A 24,172-nucleotide genomic window follows, 5' to 3' on the forward strand; every position below is an offset into this window, starting at 1 on the left:
TGGTTTTTGATACTTTATTTTCAGAACTGCCATGAAAAACCTAACGGTTTGTTGTTTGTTTTTTTTTTTGTTTTTTTTTTTTTTTCTCCTCAAAGCAAAGTCAAAAACTTGGTTACTGCTTTGAGGTTTTGTGGTGACCCCATAACTCTCAGACTTCTTTTCCAGGAAAAGGAGCGTGAGGAACTGTGTGGTTTAAGCTACTCACAAGGGGGGAATTAAAAAAAACATTCTTGCTTTGCAAAAGGTGCCTGTTGAAAACACTACTGAGTGGAAAAAAGATGAGCCAAGGTTTGCCAGAGATGCTATTATGAGGAAGACTGGAAATTTAAACTGTGCACGATGCAAGACTCGACCTGAACCAGCAACTCGTTTTTTATAGGTGGAAGCCTTTGTAATTCTTGCTGCAGTAACAATTATCCAAGATTTTCTTCTTGCTGGTCTGAATATCAAGGAGCAAATTCCAGAACGTGGGAGAAGGTTCACGAGCGGGTTCAGCGCAGTTCGGGGCAGCAGGGAGTGTCGGGGCAGAGCGGGGTCAGTGAGGCTGCTCCCTGTGCTGGCTGGGCAAACAGGGGCTCCAGCATCCATTCCACGAGCCCTCCTCTTGCTGACAGCAGGCACAGGAGCATTTGCAGGGGAAACAATTCAAAATGTTGCAGACTTGGTGCTGGTAAGTAAAATAAACAAAATCAAGTGGGTAATATAATTGGAGATAACCTACTTGCCCTCAGCTTTACTCGAGGTTACCACCGGACATCACAGCTTGAAGACCTGATTCAAGGAGTGATCACAATCATTAACATAATCACACATGCAATAAAATTTTTAAAAATTAGGATTTCTCCTCTTTCTAGTGAATAATTCAGATAGGAATCAAAAAAGTTCATGCACTTATACAAGAGCAATAAAAAAAATTAAATATTTATTTTGAATAACAAGCTTAAGTTCAAGCTGCATTGTTGGCAATGTTGGTTTTAAACACAGATCACAAAAGCGTGCAGAAAATTGTATTTGAGCAAAGAACAAAATAATACTAAGAATTATACTAAACAGCTGCTGATTTTTAAAGAAACAAAAAGGCTTGTAATCACTATACAAAATATAAAATGTATTAAACACTACCATCCACAGAACAGAGGTTTATTTTAGTTTGATTATATTTAAAAATTATTTGTGTAGTTATTTATATAGTGAATTGTAAATGAATATTATACAGTAACCTCCTTTTGGTCTGCAAAACCTTTGTTGCACTATAGCACATCCAATCACGTTGCAAAAAAAAAAAAAAAAAAAAAGAAGATTTATTTGTCCTTACTATCAATAAAGAAAACAATCATTGATAATACAGTAAATATTGTCAGGTCTACAAATAATGAAATTCAAAATGACTCCTTCGACTCTGAAGCGCTTTCCATGCAAAAAGTCAGCACTTGCTGTTTAAACTGAGTGCACTACCAAGCAATGTCCAGGGTCGTAGATGCTCTTGGTAAGACTAAACTTTACAAAAAATTTTGAAAATAAAATAAAATTATTTTTTTTTTTAAATCGAAGATTGAATGCAATCATGCAACCTCTTACTACTGGGTAACCCACTGTGTCTCCTGTCAATTTATTGCCTTTCTGGAATATCACTCAAGGCATCAAAATTAGATTCATGATAAATATACACATAATGAAAGGACACAAACTGCTATTCGACACTACTACTGGTAATGTCTGTGCTACGTGAAAGCACCTTTAAAAAGAGCCTATGCGGCAAGAGATAAGTGTCTAAAGATTCAAAATGAATCAACAGTATTGGATAACAATATAATTCTCAACTCAGAAGCTGCCTCAAGATTAGGTGCATCTTCAGTTAATGTAACAGGAAAAAAAGGCAATGGATTTTATTATTTGTATCCACTCATAAACTGACCTAAGGCCACCAGATGTGCAGACACAACAAGTTTTCTTTTCTTTTTACAGTTCTTTAAATTGTAGGATGATAAGGGAATAGATCTATTCAAAAACAAACAGCTATTTCATCTCTATTAAGAGGTGGCACCGGGCGTGGGATTCACGTTCTGAGTGGCCACCTGCGGTGCCACTTCAATGATCCGGGGTTTGTCTATAATCCTGGCCGTGCGGTTGCCCTTCTCCACAATGCCGATAATCCACGCCTGGTGGCCTTCGCCGTATTTCGGGGACTTGATCTCGGCGCAGAAACGCGCTGCCTGCTCTCGTGGTAAGCAGATGAGGAGGCCTCCTGCAAAGAAAGAGAGCAGAGCATCAGAACATCTGACTGAAAAGTGTTTCAGCCTTGGTCTGCCAGAGCCCTACTTGGACAAGCTCTTGGTGACTGACTTCAGTGGAGTCTGCTGAACTCCAAAGACTCCAAGAAAAGACACAGAAGTCCGAGCTCTTGCTCTACAGCAAGATGTCTGTGCCTGAATGCAGTGTTTAGTTTCATATAAATGAAGCCAAATACACACAAAAGATGCTGGCAAAAGGACGTGGTATTGATGCCAACAAATGACATACTGAATCAACACCAGCATTGTAACCTTCCTCACAGGACTGCAGAGTGCCTCTACACAGAAACACTTTGGATAAAGGTCATATGCAGATACCTGTAACCACATATTGGCAGCAGCTGATTCTGTGAGCAATCCCATTGCCTGCAATGAAATCATTCATCAAAGCAGGGACCACTGCCCTGCTGAGAATGCAAGAGGCAGAACATGAAGCACAGGCCTGATCCAGTACTCCCTGTGATTGCCTTTGTGACCCCTTTGTCTGACAATTTTCTAACCTTTTTAGCCTTTCCTGTATGTTTTTTCTCAGACACAATAGAAATTACTTCATTTACTAATGAAGGCTTTCAGAAGCAGCACAGTAATGAGTTAGCAAGCTCACCATTCCACAATTAAACCCAAAAGCACTTCCATTCTTAGAATCCTAAAGCACTGAAGAAGATCGGTTGGCAAGGGAATTGAAAATGTTCGGATAACACAGGGAGAGAGTCCATTCACACACCCTGGAATTTGGGCACATGCTGAGCCTCACTTCTCTTCGACCCAAAGCATCCTCACAAGTTCTGCCACCAGCTCTGAGCCAGCCCTGGGGCAAAGGGCCACCTGCTGAGGTCACCCTGGGCTCAGGTGCTACATCCTCCTCCTCCACAGGCAACACTTCAGCACAGTGGGCACCTTGATGTTTGCTTTTCTGAGCACACAGTCCCCTCGGTGGTGACTAAAGACACTTTTCATTTGGGGCCATGAAGAAGCACCTGCTGAACATGAGGAGTTAATTAAAAGGGTGAGTGAAGTATGAAAGTAATTTTTTTAAAATTCTGTACAAAGAAAAGTGTGCCAGCCAAAAAATGCCTACCTCTCTGACATTTCCAAATAACATCCTGGTATTTCCATCAAACATAACAACAAAAACTCATAAGCTTGAATGACAGTGGCTGTAACTACTCCAGATGTAACAGACAAATCAATTGCAAAGGAATTACGTGACATTCCCATCGAAGGCTCTAAATCCAACTGAAGAGAAATTCATGTCATGGTGCAAGTGAATCAGGGGAGATGTTTGCAAGTGGCAGTGCAGAGAAGGTGCAAACTAGCCAGAAGGGAGATGTGCAAGTATGGTAAAAAAAGGAAACAAGAAAGAGCAGAAAAGTAATCTTCACTCAATTTTTCACACACACAGGCTCTCCCTGCAATTTTGTGTCACTTGTACACATACCCCCTTATCATTCTCTGGCAAGACCAAAAAAAAAAAAAAAAAAAAAAAAAAAAAAAAAAAAAAAAAAAAAAAAAACTAAAAAAAAAAAAAAAATCACTCCCCGCCTGCTGACTACATCCCAGTCTGATCAATAATGCTTAAAAAGGCTATGGGCTACTCTCAACCAGCAGCAGGCTTCCTGTATGCAGGGATTATAGTTATTTCTCTGGTACACTGACAGTCTTTAACCCTTTGGGTAAACCCTTAAGGTGTTTTTTAGGCTAGTCTGTGTTCTTGGCACCCCCAGCTGCTCTGCTTTTTGGGGACTGAAAGGATGTAGATACTTGGTGGCTCTCCTGGCTTATCTTGGTAAGAACAAAAGGGTTTTCTTCTAAGAGGCTTTGAACACTGCTGGTTTTAACAAGTAGTATTTCAAGCAGGGAAGCAGACACAGAACACTTCAAAAGCAAGCCAGACAAAGCTCTGTAATTAAGAGCAGAGATACAAATAGTTCATGAATCAAAACCAAGTCCTTGCTCCTGCTAATGGTTGTCTCCCGCAATGAGAAAGCAGGATGACATCATCAGCCTTGCCTCTTGTCAGGCACGGACACAGCCCTTCTTTTCCGTCCATCTGCCTATTTCCACCCAATTTCCACAAACACCAAGTCGCAGAGATACCTCCACTACACTAAAAGAGTCATCTGACACCATCCAAAAGTTATTAGGAGTGAAAAATACATACATGTATCAATGTCCCAAACAGAGTAACTCTGACTTATCTCTGCAAGTAGCCACTCTAACAAACAACTCATTCTTTTGAAACCAAATGCCCAGCTGCAACTTTAACCATTACCAACCAAGGAGTTCCTTAAAAGAGAGTGCAGAATCATATAAAAGTGCAATTTTAGGAGACTACACCATTAGCAAGACTGCATGAAGGATGGACCAGATGACATAATACATCTTTTCAACACTGTCTTTTGTCAACAGATGCCCAGCAAATGCACATAGGAGAAAAAAACCCCAACACAATAACCTTAAAATCCATTCAAATAGTTTTCCAGTAGATTTCTTACTGCCTGTGCACTCTGCTGAAAAACATCTGTTCCCAGATGAAGAAGCCACAGACAGAGAGTGTCTAGAAGTTGAAGCCAATAGAGAAGAAGTGTCAGTGTTAGAGTAAGCAGAGCCTTGAGCAGCCCCAGCAGGCCTCCCACAGCTGGGTATCAGGCACAGCAAGGCAGGCCTTGGCCTCCACATAAATCAAGCCCAGGACAGGAGATGTGCAAACAGCCTGGTCTGAATGCTAAGGAGCCATGCCAGCACAGCCTGCCCAGCTCACACTGCTGACACACACCAGGCGCTGCAGTGTGTGTCAGCAGTGTGAGCCCCAAGCCTGTGGGTGGGTATTCAGCTTCCTGGCCAGTGTATCCAAGTGGCTACGGATCTTTTGGGGATCTGGCCTATGACAAATCCCTGTGGCCACCTCTAATGTGAGAAACACAGCACTGTGATCACATCAGACAGATGTGTTCTGAGGCACCCGCAGTTCACCACCAACCAGATCTGTCTCACTGTTTTTCCCATCATCATCCATCTCTGCACACTGCAAGCTGCTCAGCATTTCAAAGACCTCTTGCTCTCACTCCCAGAAGAGATTCTGAAGTCAAGCATTTCCCACTTCCTGGCAGTGCATCCATCTGCACTATTTTACATTCCTGCAGTGAAAAGAGAATTGGGTTTCCCCAAGGTGCAGGACAGGCAGCTCTGAAGACGTAAGCACTCGGTTTGCAGCTAAACCATTCCCACACCAACTGCTACCCAAACCTCCACTACAGCCACTCACCTGGAAGAGCACCTTGCAGTTCCAGCTCTGTATCATGCTATTTTTTTGGCTTTTTCCAAATAATAAATGCTAGTGGCACTCTAGCTATGTGGGCTCCTGGGTTCTAAGAATCTGACCGGTATTACCAACCTTACTGACACAGCTTGCCAAGCTGCCACCAGATATTTCTGCTCCCTTCTGACTGACTCTGGATTTGGAAAGGGTTCACGTCCCATATCCTATTACACATCATCTGAGCCACACAGTCTCTGTAGGACAGAGTGTGTGCTCAAGCACAGAGGGCCAAGGAACAACTCAGCAGATCAGGGTAAGTTATGTATTCACTAGGGGAAAAGTTTATTGCTCTCACTGTGATGCTCTTTTCCAAATCTTCGACTGTTTTGCTTCAAGGGGCCCCCTCTGTTGTGAACTGACTTCTGAAGAGCCAGAAGATGGCAGGGAAATTAAATAAGAGAAAAAAGACAGATTCGTTGCTACATCTCTCCATTTCCCAAAGAGAAAGAAGAGTCAGACTAAATTAGAAAAAATAAAATTAAACAGAAGATTCAAGATGAAAGTTAAGTAGAAAGACATCCAGCAGATGACAATGATCATGCTCATCAGAGAAGAGCCTACTCTTAATAAGGCAACTTAAAAACCATCACAAGTTCTCATCAAACACTGATGACTCAGTGTTTTTGTCCACAACCAGATTTCCAGTGCAGTCTGTTGTACCCACTGTCACTGCAAGTGGCAGCTTTATTGAATTCAAGTAATAAACGGGTCAGAAAGCAACATTTTTCTGCTGCTTGTCACAATCACTAAAGTCAGATTTAATAAAAGTAAAGGAGAAAAACTGTAAGCTATATTCTTGGATGTCTGTATGCTGTGGACAGAGAAGGCCTCAGTTGCCAACACTGGCCCACCCAACACTAAATTTTATAGTAACCAACCAAACACCATCCTTTGTCAGGCAAAAGTACTGCCAGTGGCTTTGCTTTTAAGAAAACTGTGCCAGATGCGGTGGAATTTCCAGATATCCACTGTTCTGGGGTTAACAGAGAAAAGCACGTGTCAAAAGAATTCAGAGTTATCACTAACTTCTAACTGCAGACTGAAGGGTTGCAGGGTTTCTGTAATAGTGTTCCCTATGGGAGCAGAAAACATTCAGGACAGGATGGTGGTTTGAAGTCCAGCTGAAGGAATCAGTTGTGAACAGCTGTGTGGCTGCTGCTCATTAGCCTGGCCAGGTGCCAAACCAACTGTGACTCTGAACACACAGCACCAATTTGTGCGTTTGAAATGGAATTCTGAGGTGCAGGTGTAGGGAAGGAAGAAGGTGGCACAGCTGTGACCTACCTGAAGTCTCTGGACAAGTCCCGTGCATGAGGCCGAACATGTTGCCACAGGCCTTGCTGACAGCAGCCATCTTGGCCAGGACGGGGAGGTTGTGGATAACAAAGGACACCTCGTTCCGCTGCTGCTTGGCAAGGTTCTGTGCATGGCCCAGGATCCCAAATCCTGTGATGTCTGTAGCTGCATGTGCATTGAACGTGTGCATGAGTCCAGCAGCTACAAGAGAGGGAGGGGGGAAAGAACACCACCACATCAGAAAATACCCAATTATCAGGAAAGTGCTTTAACAATATTGTGCACAGTCCAAATGAAGTTGCATACCTTTAATGCAAACCAGGATGGGTTAAATAAATAAATGAAATCGTGCTTGAAGAGAACTGGAATTCACCAATAGTGCACGTAACACTTAAAAAATTTGATTTGTATTTAAGACATTAAATCATGCCGAAAATCTGTCATGGAAGTTGCATTTATGAGCATGGGCTATTAGACACGTGCTGCTCATTTATACTGGCAGTCTAAGAAACAGGTTTGCTTTAGATCCAGACTTCCCAAAGCTGAGGGCCAGCGAGGTTGTGAGCTCAGATTTGCCCCACTAAGGGCAAGGACCAGACACACTCAGTTTTCTCACACCTCTTTACCCCGCCCCCTGCAACGGCGACATCAGAACTTGAGATGTGGACACCAAGTTTGAGAGCTGAAGAACAAAGCCTGCGGCTGTGGGGGAAGGGACCCAACCTCCCCACCTATACATTCATGAAATTCCTGCACATTTGCAGCTCGAGGGTGGGAAAAGGGCACCCGTGCATGCAGGACAATAGCACCAGTTAGGAGCATTTAAGTGCTGTTAAAGGTGTCTGACAAGAGTAGAGAAAAACAAAACCGAGAACACTTTGACTTTCTTTGGGCGCTTCCCAACAGAGGAGCAGGACCGAGTTCTTTTCCGTAAGACAATGCTGGTCATTTATCTTTCCTGGAAGGCTTTGACAAAGAATGAAAAACCAGGGGGATGACATAAGAAATGAAAACTGAATAAATGGGAAGAGAGATATTTAACTATGCCTTACTATGAGAAGTAAGTAAGGAAACACTTAATTCTCCACTCTGCCAAAATATACTTTGAATAAAGAAGGGAAATCCTGGATTAAAACTTCTAGGGTAAAAGCAGAAGCTTCCCTCTACCAAAATTCAAAGAAAAAAAAAAATCAAAACAAAAGACCCACTATAGGAACAGAAAAAAGACAAACAGAAAAAAAATATATTCCACATACATACTCCACACTGTGGAAAGCATAGTACAAGACCGAATTAGAACAAAGTAAAAATCTTTTCAAAATCAAAATTTAAATTAAAGCTTACATAAGTTTAGAGCTTTTCATTTTTTTTATTCTATTTCAAATTATTTTAATCTTATCACAGCCAGGCCTTCTCTATGCAACAAAGTAAGGAACAAATTCAATATTTTTCGCTTTAAAACATTTTTAACTCACTGGGATGTTACTTGCAGCACTCACACGAGCCATAATCATATCCAGCAGCTTTGTGTTTTTGCTGTATAATTACAAGAGGGCGTTTGATTTTAATTTACTGGTTTTGCTAACAGTGAACAACAGAGAAATGGGGCAGAATGAAAGCGACAAAGTGGCTGTGTCACAATTCCCCAAGGCAGTGAAATGAAGTTGATATGGAATTGAAAATACTCACAATCTCTCCCCTCCAACACACACATCTCTTCTTACCTGTCCTGTTCAGCCGTGCCATATTCATCATTGCCTCCTGATATGCTAGTTCTACATCTTCCTGCGTTACCACGAGTTTGATTTTATTCCACTTTTCAGGCTAATGGATAAAATAAAAATGTTTCTTTTAGATTTTCAGCTGTACATTTTAAAGCACACCCTGACCACTTAAAAAAAACTCAAACCCTTAATCCAAAATGTACTTTTTTGTAACAGTTCAGGAGGGGAAAAATGTTCCAGTTGGATGTGCTCCTTAGTCTGCTGTACCTCAACAAAGCTCATGTAAAGATCGATTAGGCACTAAGTACCTCAAATCCTACTTTCAGCAGCTGAGTGGAGTGGAATAAACTACCCTTGGGAAAGAACTTCTTCAAGGCAACTCTCTGAATTGAACTCCCACAGCCAAATTAAAAAAAAAAAACAACTCTGTTGCTGGATGTTGAGATTTGTAATTTCTGTCTTTTTGGGTTTTTAAGAGATTGTTCTTGATTTCACACCTGGGCACTTTGATCAGACCATCGATATCCACCAGTCCTGGTCAGAGGAATGTATGCTAAGGCAGGATATAATCACTCTAGTTTAGGATTAAGGCAGTTTCATAAGCCTCCTTTACAATTTAATACCACCATCTTCCACCCATTCTCCAGTGTCTGTTATGGTCTTATCTCTTCATCATATTCCCTTAAATGCTCTTCATCCCAGAAGGGTTTCACAACAATTTAGGAAACAGCACCTTTATAAAGGGTAATTGTTACATTCAAAGCTGAAGTTATTCCAGATCCAGAATGAAACAAAGCAACTACTTTCTTTTTAAAAGCCACACTACAACTGATTAAACTCTTTTTTTTTTTTTTTTTTGCAACGAAAATAAAATTACAGAGAACTGAAAGGCTTCAAAGGATTTTTGAAGCCACAATACTTACATTGACATTTCATAGAGTAAATGCATAGAACAAACATCTTAACAAAAGGTGCAGGAACTACTAGTGGTAATGATGCTACACTGGGAAAGATCATGTCTTATCAAATGAGAGAATCCAGAAATGGCAAAAGGGGGAAAGACTTGTCAGCCAAAATAAATAAATTGTTAAAGAGCAAGGAATGATGGCAGCAGGACCAGAGTTTCTGATATTAGGTTGAACTGGATCTACCAATTGAAGAAAGACATTTTTGTTTACACAAATAAGAGACCAAGTCAAAAAATAAAATGTGGCTGTTACAGAGATGACAGAATATAGATTATTCTTACTCTGGGAATGACTGAAAAAAATCTGAGCAGTCATTCTGCCTTAGGTTTCAAAAACAGTTCTGAGGCTGATCCCAGGACAGAAACTGGTCAGGTGATGGCAATGGAAATCACAAATGATGTGGAAGCAGAACTCAAGGCTGAGGGTAGAAGAGCCACAAACACAGGTAAGATATGAATTGGAGGAAAATTCCTCTCCACTACAGCAGTCAAGGTACTGGGGTTAGTCAACAGGGAATTAGAGTGAAAAAATTTGCAAAAACTCCCAAACAGGTTATAAAAGCAAGACTGGATTTCCAAATAGGAAGGGTCTGTAGACAACAGCAAAGAAGGAGAAAACCCTCTCTTCTCTGAAGGAGCACGTCCCAGCCCCTTTCATGCCTTTAAGCATGCATATCTCTACAATCCAGTTTGCCTTTCTTGTCTACGCATAAACTTGCTATACTATACCCTCTCCCACACACTTTTTAATATGAAGTCAAATTCCCCACCAAAATTTGATTTACAGGTGGGTTTGTGATGGGTAATTAATTCTAGTTTCACTTTCCCTGCATTTTCACCAAAAAAAAAGCTAAAGAAAAGGTAGCATAGCTACTCAGAAATTTTCCTACCACAATCAAAGATATATTCTGTTTACATATAGTAATAGCAGTATTGATTTCCTGGCTGTCCTCATTTTTCAGACCAGGTTTTTCTGTTTGACAGTTGAGGAAATTAGTAGTATTTGAAATATGTGGAAATTCAGAATAGCCTTAATTTGCAAGTCTGCTCATCAGTACAACAAGGAGATATGTTAAGAAGTAAGATTATGGCCAGAAAACATACTATGGAATTGGGATCTTGTTTCACTTCATTTTTATATCAAGATTATCTGAGGCCCTGATCCTTGTTTCTGTGGAAAACACAGGATTCTGAAGAGGTCAAACTTGCTAGGCCAGACCCTATGAAGAAGGAGAAAAATATTTTTCCCTTGTTGCTCACACTTCAGACTCCAATGAAGGTTTAAGCTGATTCTCTCCTACTTTGCTAACACTAGCTGTGTTAATTAGAATTCATCTGACAATGCAGTGGCCAACAGCCAAACCAAAGTATATTCCAGTTCACTCCTCTGCCAGTCTTTTGGCTCAGGAGTCCCAAAAGTAGAAAAGATGCATCTTTTTAGAGTGTAAACTGAGCAGTTATAATTCGGAAGTCACGTACTGGGAGCCAGACAACATAAGCAGATGCCAAGTTTGCAGTTACTTTTCAGTTCAGTAGTTACATTTTTGCCTGAAGTAACAGATGGAAGTATGTCTACATCCATAATGCTGCTAGAAATATTCTTACTGAATGCACAGGGCAATACATGTGAAACGCAGATAAACTTACATGTACACAAGCAGAAAGCCCAAGAACACAGAGAGAGCATTCTTGGCCTAATTGCCATCAGCAAGTGTTGCCAATTACTTTGGCAGGTGGAGTAGGGCATAATGTTGCCCAGGGTGATAGTCTGTTGTTCTGTTAGTAAACAATTTTGGTTATTACAGCAATGACTGAGAAATAACTAAGAATTAGGTGCAATTAAGATGGGCCCACTAAGCACAAAATTGTAAATTGCCTTGATTCCAAAGGAATGTTGCACACAAGTAGGGAAGGCTGGAGCATATCGAGGAGGAAGGAGGAGGGAGATGACAGATGACTCCCATATGAGCTGAACTTTGTCACTTGAGGGAATGAGGAAGGTCATCTTTATACCTCTTCCCTATTTCTTTTTTTTTTTTGCAGTGTACTCACAATATCTAGCCACTGGTGGACAGCTACAGCCACTTGTGTTCCCAAGGGTTTAGTTAATACAAGCACATCTCCTGGCACTGCATTGTCTGGCCTGGAAACAAAGAATTCATATATTAACTACACAGCAATATTCAAACACGTTATTAGGAATAAGTGCTGATAATTACATTTTCACAGACCCACACATCTTACTGCACAGTTAAAAAATGGACTAATTTCAGAATTACCCTTTGAGATTCATTGCCATGCAATATTATTGAAGAAAATACTGCAAGCTTGTTTAAAAAGTGCTAATCCTTCTTTCTTGGAAAAAACAATGCTTGCATCAGACACACCAAATTACACCCCTTCTTTCAAATTTTTTGAGACATAAGAGAGGATAAGGCAAAAAATGTACCTTTTTTACCCAGGACATAAGATATCCAGCATTAGGATCATGAACGGGTTCATTTGTATAGAGTAACATGCCACAATGGGACATTCAAAATCAGCTGCTGTTAAATGGACAGAATGCTCCAAAGACAGCAGTTCTGTAGTTCTCTACAGCCATTAACAGGATAACTGGGACATGGTTTAGAAATGTATGTATAAGTGTGGCAGAAATTTATGTTCAAAACAATCTCCACTACCTTTAAAGATTAGATGCTTAATTCTCCCGTCAAAAGGAGAACAGGATCAAAAAGGACTGGGGGGTGGGGAGAAGTAAAAGGACATCCTGTTTAAAAAAAAGCAAATATGTACAAAGAGATGTGACATCTTGTTGAGTGCTAAGGACAGATGCAAGCAGAAGGTACTGCTTTATTCATCAGAGACACACCACAAGATCACAACACAGTGCTTAAAGGATTTTTACTGTATCCCTCAGACCAGTGCCTTTGATTGTTTAGTGATTTAACTTACATTATAAATTCATTAGGCTGACAGACTGTCGTGGCCACTCCTCCTAAAACAATCCAGGGATTTAACACTGTTTGGCCACCAGTAACAGATGTTCCTGCCTCTTCTGCTGCATCTTTGAAACCCTGGATAATTAGAGGCATCACTTTGTCTCTTTCCTAGAGATCAAAACAGAAGTCAGAGTTCCATACACAGCAGTGCTAGTAATTACAAGACTGGTCCAAGGCTTTAACCACTCCAAACAAACGCCCTCGTGGCAAATAGACAGAAAAGCAACCCTTAGGAAGAGTCTGTCCTCCTGGAAACTGCATGTTACCCCACAGAGTTACAGTTTTACAGCTCTGTGTAGAAGGGGTGCAAAGGCACTCTCACACTGAAGAAACATTGTTCAAAAGGTCATTCAAGAGTAATCAGAGTTCTTGAAACTCAGAACAATTATCCTGCTGCTGTAATCAGGTACAGCCACAGCAGAGCAGTGCTAAAAGGCAATATTTAACCAAGATGGCATTTGGGCTCCACTGACTATCAAAGTTTCAACTTACATCCTTCTAAGAATAAACGTTCCGTTTTTACTCTTCCAAAAAAAAAAAAAAAAAAAAAGCAAAACCACTCAACCCATCATCATCATCTATGCAGATTGATAGATGAATTGGCAATCAAATGCTGGCCTTTGATAGAAGGAGGCACCCCATTTTGGTGGGGATGAAGGCAGCAGATCACAATACCACAGAAAACTGAACTTTTAGCACATGACCTCAGAATGCTTATGAGGCAAGATCCTATGAACTAAGCCACTCAGTAAGACCATCTCTTCTTTACACAGCTTCAAACTTTGAGGAGAAAATACACTAAAGGTAAATACATTCTGAGCACATTTGGCTGTTTGACTCTTCCTTCAAGAAAAAGTGTCAAAAGTCTTACCCTATCTGTCATTTTATTGCTGATTCCAAGGAGCATCAACATGTTGTCGCATTCTGTGACCCCCATGGCATAAAGGTCACTTAGGACATTGGCACACGCTATTCGTCCCTGAAAAACAAAGAGAGACAAGAAAAAAAATCTGCAGCACTCTTGGTGAATGTTTAAACATTTTCCACAAGCAAAGCTTCCAGTGTGAGTTTGCACTCTGACACAGCTTCTTACTCCACAGCATTAAGAAACCCAGCTAGAGATGTGGTATGATCCATTATGTGCCCACCTAGAAGTGCAGGTATGCAGAGAATTCATCCCAGCTGTCTTGGTCAGCACACTCTCCCAGACTCCATAGGAATTCCAGAGTTCAGACTGGATGCCCAATCTGAGAGGCTGAAGTTAAGATCAACAGATCTGTCCCTATCACAAGCTCTGTTTACTTAACATGGTATTTTCCTGTTAACTTTATTCCAGCACAAAACTGTACATCCTGATAGAGATAGCCATGGCGTGGAACTCACAACTGCTAGGAAGTTAATCCAAAAAGCACATATTGCTGAACTTGTGCATCAGAATATGCAGGAGATGGGTCCTTGATGAGAAAGATGTTTGTTCCCTGCCCTACTCTGGAGGCCATGTCTGCAATCCTCAGTTTCTAGGATAGAACTCCTCTTCCCCGAGGATACAGCTGTGCTGCCAGCACACACCCACACTGGGCTGCTTCCTCTGCTCTGGGGATGACAGCATGTGCAGGCAATAGGGAAGCTCAGGGCTCCCAGGAACTGGATTTGCCACCACTGAGGGAAGCTGTGTACTCCCACCACTCACACAGTGAGAGAGATGTGTTTATCTGTCACTTTCCAGGTGACAAGACCAGGCTGAATTTTGCTACAGCACCAACAACTTTACTGACTTGTGTGTACATATGAGTATTTCCACTAACAAAAACCTGTACAAGAGACAAAACTGTCTGTCTGCTGAAGATTCCTCTAAGAGGTCAGGAAGCTGATAGGACTGAGAAGCCATCACTCACATTGCATGAGGTCAGTTACTCTAATTTTACTAAATTAATGGATCTGAGTCAGGGTTTCTGAGGTATGGACCCAGCACAGGTAAAACATCAAGTTTCCTGATGAAGATGCAGAACTTCCTCATATAGGGTGTGTCCTAAGGGACAGCAAGATATTTTAAAATACAGGACAAATTCTGTTGTGTTACTCTGGAAGACTCCATGCATTCTATGACAGTTGTTTTACGTTTACAGCTGCAGAACTGTAACCAACACCTAGCTTTATGATTTTAAGTCTGTGCTTTTCATTACATTCAAAGGCAACAGCACCATGGTAAAAGCAACAACATGCTTATTTGATACAATTTGCAAATAGGTAATACTTTCAGGCAGTTACTTCACTTGCTGATGACATGAAACAACATCTCCAACTCACAAATAAATATAATACAGTTTTTCATAAATTCAAGAGTTTTCAGTGGCATCAGGGGAATCCCTGACTATTGGAACTGGAATATATTTTAATAATTTAAATTTTAAACTATTAAGACTTGTGTACTGCACTATTTGATGGATATTAGCTGTTAAATTTCTACAGGCCTGCCATTTCCCTTTTGTGGAACTATCAAGCCATTCTCTGTTATCTTCAGTATTTACCAAGCAAACTGCTGGTTAGTGCCCTGTTAGGAATGACAGATAAGTTTTTAAAAGCATAAGGACAATACCTCTGATAGTCAGAGGTCAGCCTAACAATGCTTTTGCCAACTGCCAAAACCACTATGGAAACAAATTCAGGGAAGTGCAGTTCCCAAGTCTGAGGGCTCTTGTGAACACCACAGGGCTCACAGACAGGGGTGAGCCTGGGCAGGTCCTGCAGGTCACCTGCCTGCTTGCACAGTGCCCTGGAACACAAAGATCTGTGTGCAATACAAAGAATTATTTGTAAGGGCAAAGGATGAAGAATCAGACACCTGTCTTGAGTGAAAGTTCTCAAAACAGCAACAAAAAGGTAGCTGGATGGAAGGGGAAAGATGCACTCTCTCAAAGCAGCCAGTTCCCTGCTCCTGTACTCCAACATATATCTCCACAGCGCTGCAACAGAGGCCAGTATCCAGTACTAGTCCCAGTGGACTGATACTTATTATGAAACCTTTTTTTGATTGTTTGTAACTTTTCTAATAAACCATTTAAGCCAAATAAATCCTGTGCTTGATACAGATTTTACAGGTGTACATCCTAGGGATAATTTTCCCCATGGACTGAGTGTTTTTCAAGGACAAAGTGAAAGTGAAGGAGAAAGAGGAAAAGAAGGAAGAATGATCTTGCATATAACTGCAGAACTTCGTTTTAAAATAAGCAGTACGAGAGTGAAAGCTGTTTTCTGGAGCAGAAATAGGAAGTTCAGCTGAGTCCACAAGCAGTTTTGCCTTCCTCAGCTGTTTCCTAATCCCTTCTGTCACAGCACCCAGCCTGGAGCTCATTTGCACTTCTGGCTTTCTCTCTTTGCTTCCTCTCCTCCAATTAGGAAGAGAGATCAGATAAGGAGCTTCAGGTAAACCCTGTGCACAGAGAAAGGAAGAGACTCTACGTCAGGGAACACCCACTCAAAACCAGAGTAGAAGTGCCTGGGTAAGGAGACTGAGGAGAAGGGCAGGGAGAGTGTGCAGGTGGATACTGGTACCACAGTAACAACAGGCACAGGTCTGGGGACACCTGGACTTGAAGCAGCTGGAGAAGCAGGGTAGCAGTAGCGTGTCTCGAGCAGAGGAGGCCAGAGCACAGCCCTTTATACAGCCTGGACACAAAATTCCCAAGTCTCACAATTCCTCTGCTTGTAACAGCCATCCATAAACACCGTGGCAAACTGTATTTGACTGTCCTCTAAACAATGGTGGTCCACACAAGTAAGAGGTAATCTATACTGTCCCTTGGGGTACTCTTGCCCTCAAAAGAGAGGTCTGAGCAGAGGGTCCAGGAGCAACATCCTGCTGGATCATCACTGGTGGTATCAGCAAGGCAGCTTGAGACAGAATCCCCATCCTCAGTTAGCTCTTAGGAAGAAATACACATATGTAAACAGATTAGGAAGTTGCCAGCCACCAGATTAAAATAAATGTCCTCAAGAATGAAAAGTGAAGGACTTGAGAGTTAGACAGCACCAAGGTTACAGCTGCTGGTGCATGTGGATCTCAGCACAGACTGTAACTATGATGCAACCACTGAAGCTGGACTAAAGCCAAATTTACATTCCACTCCTACCACACTGACCTAAACCTCATCTGGGCACAGGCCCATCTATCTACTCCTGTGGCATTTGTATCTCCAAACAAAGCAACCCTCCCCCTTCACCACAACCTTCAACACTGTCCCTCAAGTTTTTGTTACAAGGTGAGAAGAGAGTGTCTCAAATGATGAACACAGATCTCCAAAACGTTTTTTCTCCTCTGGTCCCTGACAAGTTCCCACATGATATTAAAGCAACCCACTTGAATCAAATTTCTCAGGAGAGCTCAACAACTCCATACTCCAGAGGCCAGCCTGAGATTTTTGGCTGCTCAGTTTGCAGAAAGAGAGCTCTCCTGGAAGAGAAATTACAGGAGCTAGGCTTACATATGTGCACAACACGTGGTCAAGCATGCTAAAAAAAAAAAAAAAAAAGGCCCCAATTTCAAACTGTGTCCAAAACCTACCAGAGAGGTCTCGCAGAGCAAACAAACTGACAGCAGCACATAAAACATTCAGTCACACAAGCATCAAGAAAAGCAATGAGTCACATCCAAACCACAGAAAATATGAATTTTAGCACCATTCATTTAACATTTCCTTATAGCTTTATTAAAGTATTTTTTAAAGCTTATTTGTTTCTCAGGATCTGTTCAAATCAATACTGATCACTGCCACACATGCAGGAATCTCAGTTGAGACAGACTAAATGTGACAGGAACACAGAATGAACCAAGGCCAAAGTGCACACACCTTCCAACCAGTCATTTCTATGTGTCCATGGTCAAGTGGAGATAGCACCACAGGAAAGCTGGTGTTCACAAGGCACTCTGGAACTGCCAGGTGCTATTGCCAAATACTGACATTTAGGTATTTCCAGTTCTAAGAGGTTACCTGGTTATTTCAATACCTCAAAAAAGGCCAATTACAATGTGGTTCTGCTTGTAAATGGAGTTCATTCTCTGCTACTTCACAGGCTGCTCTCTTTCCCCCTTTTGGGCTTTTCAAACCAAATCCCACAGAAAAAGAGATGAAGGGAAATCTGAATTAAAGGTGGCAGTTCTCCCAACTTTCACCTACACAGAAAGCAGCACTGCAGCATTCCTGACCAACATGGGAGATTCCAGGATGAAATTATGCCTTTCCCTTTTCATGTCTATTTAGGAAAGACTCTGAATGCAATTAATCACACAAATAGCACTACACATCTAGAAGAAAATGTCAGAATTGCCATCAGGTAGGTGAGAAGCCTGAATCAGCAACAAACCCAAGAACCAAGTTTAGCCAACTTACCATCATATAAGGGTCATCCACAATAGGATAAATATAATCTGTCGTCTGGACTAATGACAAACCTCCGTGTCTTAATGGAATGACACAAGTGTCCATTCCAATTCCTGCAAAGACAGAAATCCATGAGTGAGGTTGGTAACTGTGCCCTAAATTATCTGCTGCTATTAACAAAAGAGTTCATAAAACATGTCTGTGAAATACAACTCCTAACATTGCCTAAACAGACAGGGCAAATTCCTTTGCCAGAAAAAGCACATAGCGCAAGTAAGAGGGAAAAACAAGCAAAGAAAGAAAACTCCTGGTTGGAACAGAACATAAGTGCAAATGGCTCAAGGCAAGAACTAAACTACAATGTTTTTTATTCTTTTGCAGCAGCATAACAGCACATCAAAAACATCTGTGCTTTTATGTAAGTACATTTAAAGTTAGGAGGAACTAAGTACACTGATATTGCCAAAAGCAAATAGGTTTTCCTGTCACTCTGATCTCAACAAAAACAAAGTGACAGTTGTGAAGGGACACAGCATCTAATAAAGGACTTTCCCTCACTTCAGAAGTCACAGCCCAGGCCCTTGGTGAAAGATGATTCACCCACTTGGAGCTTTAGCAACTGCATTAGCCTTGCCTGGCACAGCTGGAAGGTTGCAGACCACCTGACAGATACAGAACTCCTTGGAGAAAACCACAGCTCTGAGCACCACAACCTTTTCCCTGGCAGTGGATATTTCAAACACAACATGTGATACTAGAACCCCCCAGCATTTGCTGCCACAGAAGAGCCCACACCAAAGGGGCAGGTGACAAATCACAACATGCTGGCTGACCACACTCCCCTGTGGATAGCCTTGTGTCCTGCAGCAATGGCAGGAAGCTTACCTCCTTCCTGGGCTGGCAGCAAGCTACCTGGAATTACTCTGCATGCCCCACAGGGCAGGAGTCTTCAAAATAGCCCATTTTTAGGGAGTAGATGTCACACGGGAACTTTTCACCAATTATTAATGAAACACACTACCCTAGCAAGAGCTACAAACCAGTGTTTGGCAGTGTCCTGTACAGGGATGGAACAAGCTGCTGTCATCTGAGGGTCCAGAGGTCTGCCAGGCCATCAGTGTATAGGTGGAGAGGATCTTGCCTCTCCTGCCTAGAGAGGAAGGAGATCTTGCCTTGGAAGAGAACACATACTAACAAGCTCCCAAGCAGTAATTTAGGGTTGCTCAATCTCCAGAGAAGCTCCCAAGCCACTATGCCTCCAGGGAAGGGCACATAAGCAGTTACAGAGAAGTGGTCCAGGTGCAGGAGCTGTTTTGCCCTCAGTTCACCTATTCATGCCATAATGCTGCAAAACCAACCCTCTTTGACAGACAGACCAAGGGGCTGGGATGATGGTCCTTCTGAGGCTGTGTTAATGTTCCACCAAAACAGGTCTGAATAACAAGTGAATTTGTTCAGAGCCATGACTGATTTCAGATCCATAACAGCTCTGAGAATAAACATCAGATTTAAAAGTTTCTTACTCACAGTTGTATTTACGTTTGCTCTGGGTAATGTCTCCTGGAGAACTAAAAAGGGGAGAGCTTGAACCTGCTGCTGGCAACCTCCCTCCTGACTGTATTTCGAAAGCATGATGCCCATGCACAGGCGGCAAAGTTACGTGTTTATACCTTTTAAGCACAAGACATCAAAGGCAAATCTCACACCAAACTTATCCAAAGACACATTTGCTAAAGGGATACTCATCATAAAAGCATATTTTAAAAGAGATCTGAACTCTTCCCCTTCTCTTATTAACAGATTTTCTGTTACATAGTATCACACCTACACACTGAAGGCTTAAATCTACTTTTATACCTTTTCATATAGCTGTAGAAGAAAAGTCTACTAGCAGTTCCATTATTGTTTAGAGCCTGTAAGTTTGTAAGAGAAAAGAAATCTAAATCAAACTACTGCTGATTTTAGAAAATTGTCAAACTGAAATGCTGCTGTGAACACCTTACTTAATATAGAAAAATACATATAAATAGCAATTTGGGGATGGAAAAAAGATGGAAGTGTCCTCTACCAGGGAATATTAAATGATAGTGCCACCCCAGCTTCACACACAATTGCTGCTTAGATACTTCATACAAAGATCCCCATTGTTTAAGCAAGAGCATGGGTGCCTTACTAATCTCTGATTATATTCAATCTCTACCAGAATAGTGGGTTGCAACCTGTTAGCCTGCTAATAGACAATTAGCAATGTCGATATAATTTTAAATAAGGTTATTGAACACTAAACTGATAATAACTTCAGAATAAATGCTCCATTGATATTCCTAAGTTGAGGGGGAAAAAACCATTCTGCACTGCAAAAAGATTGAATATGCAGGGCTGAGTAAATAGACAAACAGAATTAAAAGTGTCATTAAACACATTATCTACATTAATTTATCTATATCAATATTAGGTACAGTAGCTGGTATCAAAATACCTACGTTTGCCCTGTTCCCCATGTAGGTGGCTTGTGCAGGTTGTTTTCCCTTATTGCTTGCATCATTGTGCAAATATCAAAGAGAAAGTGAAGCTGGCAAGAACACAGAGGTCTTGGAAAGGCAGCCTTTCCCAGGCAGCTTCTACAGGTGAGCAAAAGAGTTAGAGTGGGGAACAAGGAAAGGACTCAAAGGAATAATGACAATTGTGAAACAATTCGCTCCCAGTCCACTGAAGCAAGGAAGTTCTTGTGCTCACTTTTTGTGACCCAGGAACAGAGGGGAGGGAGACGGGAAATTCACCTGGAAGTCATCCAAATTCATTCATCCACTGCATCAAATTCCAAATGCAATGCATGAACATAAAAGTCTAGAAATTAACTGAGAGGATTTCAGTTTGCACAGCATCTACTGGGGGGAAAGGGAGGAGCAGACCAATACCTAAGCATGTTGCCATCACAATGGCCATTCCTGAGTGTTTTGCCTTTGTATTTGAGTGCACTGCAGGATGTTAAATAATTAAGATAATATTCTTGTATCCCAGATGCCAACAAATGACAGCATGAGATTCATTCTTCAGCTTTCTGGATGCTGTGCATGCATTATACAACACACAGTTTTCAAACTGGTTAAACAAACCACAAATGTGATCATGTCACCAAGTAAACCGAGCAGAAGGGCAACCAGCGTGTCCAGAGCAGCAACTACTTACCCAGCCTGGGCATAACTGCCCCCAGGAACTGTTCATCTTCCTGAAAATGGTTTTCTTGTAGAGATTCAAGCAGTTTCTGTAAGACATCCTGCGGCACTTTGCAGCCTGTGCCCTTCAGTTCAGTGAATCGGGTCAGACGGAAGCTCTTGTCCAGTTCGTAACTTTCTGGGTTAAAGGACTCCCGAACAGACATGGTTCTCTCCCACAGACTGCCGGCCTCTCCCACCCCAGAGCAACGGGATCAGTTTCTCTGCTGATCAGTCTTATTGAAAAATAAAAATAACAATTAAAAAAAAAGGAACATTGGAAAGTCCCGTGACCTGCAAGAAAACGTGTTTTCCACGTGGTGCAAGTGCTTGCTATGGTTGTTCACCTGTTAAGACAGGTGTGCACATCTCACATAACTCATTTCCCTATGACTACAAAGGGATGACTTCTCATCCTATCTTCTGACATTTAAAACCACAACTGTGCCAGGTGAATCAGAGAATTAAGTTCTTTTCCAGATATGCTGCATAAGGTTTTCATTAAAAAAAGAATCTAACACACTTACCGTCCTCATTTAACACAGAGGTAATGAAAGAAATAATAGTTCCCAGAGCACAAGGCCAACTTCCAAAAGGCAACCTGGGCCCTGATCCTGCAGCATGCTCAGCAGAGACATCTGTTTGCACTCAGCTCAGTGTGGGGTCATAATTTTAGCCATTAACATATTAATCTCAAAAATAGGATGCTTTTCAAATAATGGCTCTGATTCAGTCCTGAAGTAAGAAGCTGAAGTTTCATAATACACCTGTTCTCCTTGGGAGAAAACACAGTCCTGGTGTTCTGTTGGCACAGGTAGCAGAAGAACAAAGAGGCTGTATTTAAGCAGAGTGGTTCACCTTTTAGCATGCCAGTTTACCTTTTAGCACGTTCACAGACAAAAAAATGCTGAAAAGTTTCTTGCCTCTTCAGCCCTTTTTTAGTCAACTAATGATACGGAAAATCAGACAATTGTCCATTAAAATAGTAATGTAAAAAGACACTGATGCAATTCATTTAATAAAATTCTTAACAATGCATGTCTAATTTTAGAACGTTTTTCCACTCTGACTCACATCCACCACACTCCAAAACTAATAAGAGGCCTGAGACATTGACTTCTAAACAGGAACGGCTGTGATAAAATACAATTCATCTTTCTCAGAGAACAAGTTTTCAGGAATTACCAAAAGCAATCTGTCTAGTAATAGTTTCTTAGAAAGCAAAGATCCTATGTAACAGCAACAAGAACAGAGTTCAGAGGCATCACTGACAAAACCTGATACTGACGGTCATGCCCTAATGAGGTTAAGCTGAAAAGAAGAATTCAAGGGACTCGTATTTGCCAAGTTCAGCTTTGCTAAATGAAAGAAAGAAGTAAATCTACAGACTGCGCTGTATCTGCCCTCCATGGCACTTATTAACAAGCACATCTGTTCCATAAACCTTTAAGTCAATTTATTGTCTGTAATTTGTAGGAACTGAAGTTTTAAGTTCCCTGAGAACTTTTGATGTGGAGCCCAACTCCCCTTCACTGTGTTTTCCCTCCTTCTCTGGGAGGTGTGGCACTTATTTAAAACAAATCTTCCAAAGCCTAGGCTCGGGCAGAAATCCAAACTCTAGTTACAAGAACGTGTCTTGGATGAGCAATGAATTCAGTTCCTAGCCGTTGTCTTCCAATGCAAGACACTAAGCGCTTGCAAAAAAAAAAAAAAAAAAGTGTCTGGAAAACAACCTGTCAACAGAAATAGGAGACAAAAGCTTTTCAAGGAGGGAGGGATTTTTTTTTTCTTCATTCTTTTTTAACGCTTCATTCTAATTAATTCCAGAAAACTATAAAAAGCAGCTTGCCACACAAGAGAAACATCTTCCTTCATCTAACCAATAAGTGCAACAAGCTTAGCACCCCCTGCCTACTTACACAGGGATGGATGCAGAGGCCACAGCCTACCAGGAAATTTTTGAACCCTTGAGGACTGTAAGGACAGTTCCCCTGTTTAGCAACAACTCGTGAAACAAACAACATGATTTAATTTAATGGAAAACATCCCCAGTGAAACAATACGGTAACTTCTAATAAAGATCTGATTAAAGCTGCTTGCAACTGTGTAATTCGCAGACTCCCATGGGAGCAACATTCCAAGTTTTGGTGACTTCGGTGGTCACAGCACCGAGCCTAGCAGAGTTCATGAAGAGTTTGGACAACTCTCAGGCACAAGGTGTGATTCTAGGGGCTGTCTTGTGCAGAGCCAGCAGCTGGACTGACGGCACTTGAGAGTCTCTTGCAACTCAGAACATTCTGCGATTCTGGCAGTCCATGCAGCATTGCGATGTGAGTGACAAGCATCCCTCCCCAGCAGCAGACAACACCTCCTAACCCAGACGTTTCTTACTTTAAAAGAGCGGCATAATAAATATTAAAAGCTAAAGTTTAACCCTTGCCTTCCTAAAGAGCAGAGAGAGGGGAGCACAGGAGCCAAAAGGGGGGGAGGGAGGGAGAACTGGAGCCAGCTACATACCCCAAACAAACCCCAGCGCACCCACGGCCAGCCCGACCGCCCGAGACACACGAGGCGAGGCGCTGCAGCCACCATCGATCCGGGGAATGCGGCGGGGAGCGCTGCGGGCAGACATGGCTCCGGGACACCTTAAATTTCCAGCCGCTGCCTTTAGAGGCAAACCCGGGGCCTTCGCTGCCGCTCTTTGTGCAGCCGGAGAGGCGGCGGGGGAAGAGGACGAGGAGGAAGAAGCTGCGAGCGGAGCGGCGGTGCCAGCGGCCCCTTCCCGGGGTGCGGCGGGGACGGAGCCCGCGGGTGTCCGACCGCGGTGTCCCCCGTGTCCCCACGTGCAGGTACGGTGTCACCGGGGCGGGGTTCACCCCTCGCTGGCGGGGACGGCCGGTGGGATGTTGGGAGCAGCCACCCCCCCACGCCGACACTCCGTAATGGGGAGGGAGAGAAGCACGGGGGTGGGGGGAGTAATGGG

At 42.1% G+C, this 24,172-nt stretch overlaps 1 protein-coding gene and 1 long non-coding RNA gene across 4 annotated transcripts in view; one reads left to right on the forward strand and one right to left on the reverse strand.

Moving 5' to 3' along the window:
• SEPHS1 (selenophosphate synthetase 1) overlaps positions 1-24,172 on the reverse strand; it is a 24,643-nt gene continuing 471 nt past the window's right edge. The window contains exons 2-10 of one of the 2 annotated variants that reach the window (XR_005956495.1): positions 21,164-21,425; positions 17,984-18,087; positions 13,468-13,575; positions 12,550-12,704; positions 11,650-11,740; positions 8,631-8,730; positions 6,895-7,107; positions 1,916-2,245; positions 1-667 (exon numbers count right to left, since the gene is read on the reverse strand). Coding sequence is in view for 1 of the 2 variants with exons in the window: in XM_041483772.1 (XP_041339706.1) it covers positions 2,031-2,245; positions 6,895-7,107; positions 8,631-8,730; positions 11,650-11,740; positions 12,550-12,704; positions 13,468-13,575; positions 17,984-18,087; positions 21,164-21,356 (1,179 nt within the window). In the remaining variant the exon portion in view is untranslated. Of the gene's footprint in view, positions 668-1,915; positions 2,246-6,894; positions 7,108-8,630; positions 8,731-11,649; positions 11,741-12,549; positions 12,705-13,467; positions 13,576-17,983; positions 18,088-21,163; positions 21,426-23,706; positions 24,154-24,172 lie in introns of those variants that run through there. The other variant, XM_041483772.1, reaches the window with a different exon arrangement.
• Positions 23,907-24,172, forward strand: part of LOC121362343 — a 4,614-nt gene continuing 4,348 nt past the window's right edge. For both annotated transcript variants that reach the window (XR_005956496.1, XR_005956497.1), the window contains exon 1: positions 23,907-24,038. This is a non-coding gene — a long non-coding RNA (uncharacterized LOC121362343). The remainder of the gene's footprint in view (positions 24,039-24,172) is intronic.

This window comes from Pyrgilauda ruficollis, unplaced genomic scaffold, assembly GCF_017590135.1.
Source record: "Pyrgilauda ruficollis isolate IOZ18807 unplaced genomic scaffold, ASM1759013v1 scaffold61, whole genome shotgun sequence".
Taxonomy (NCBI): domain Eukaryota; kingdom Metazoa; phylum Chordata; class Aves; order Passeriformes; family Passeridae; genus Pyrgilauda; species Pyrgilauda ruficollis.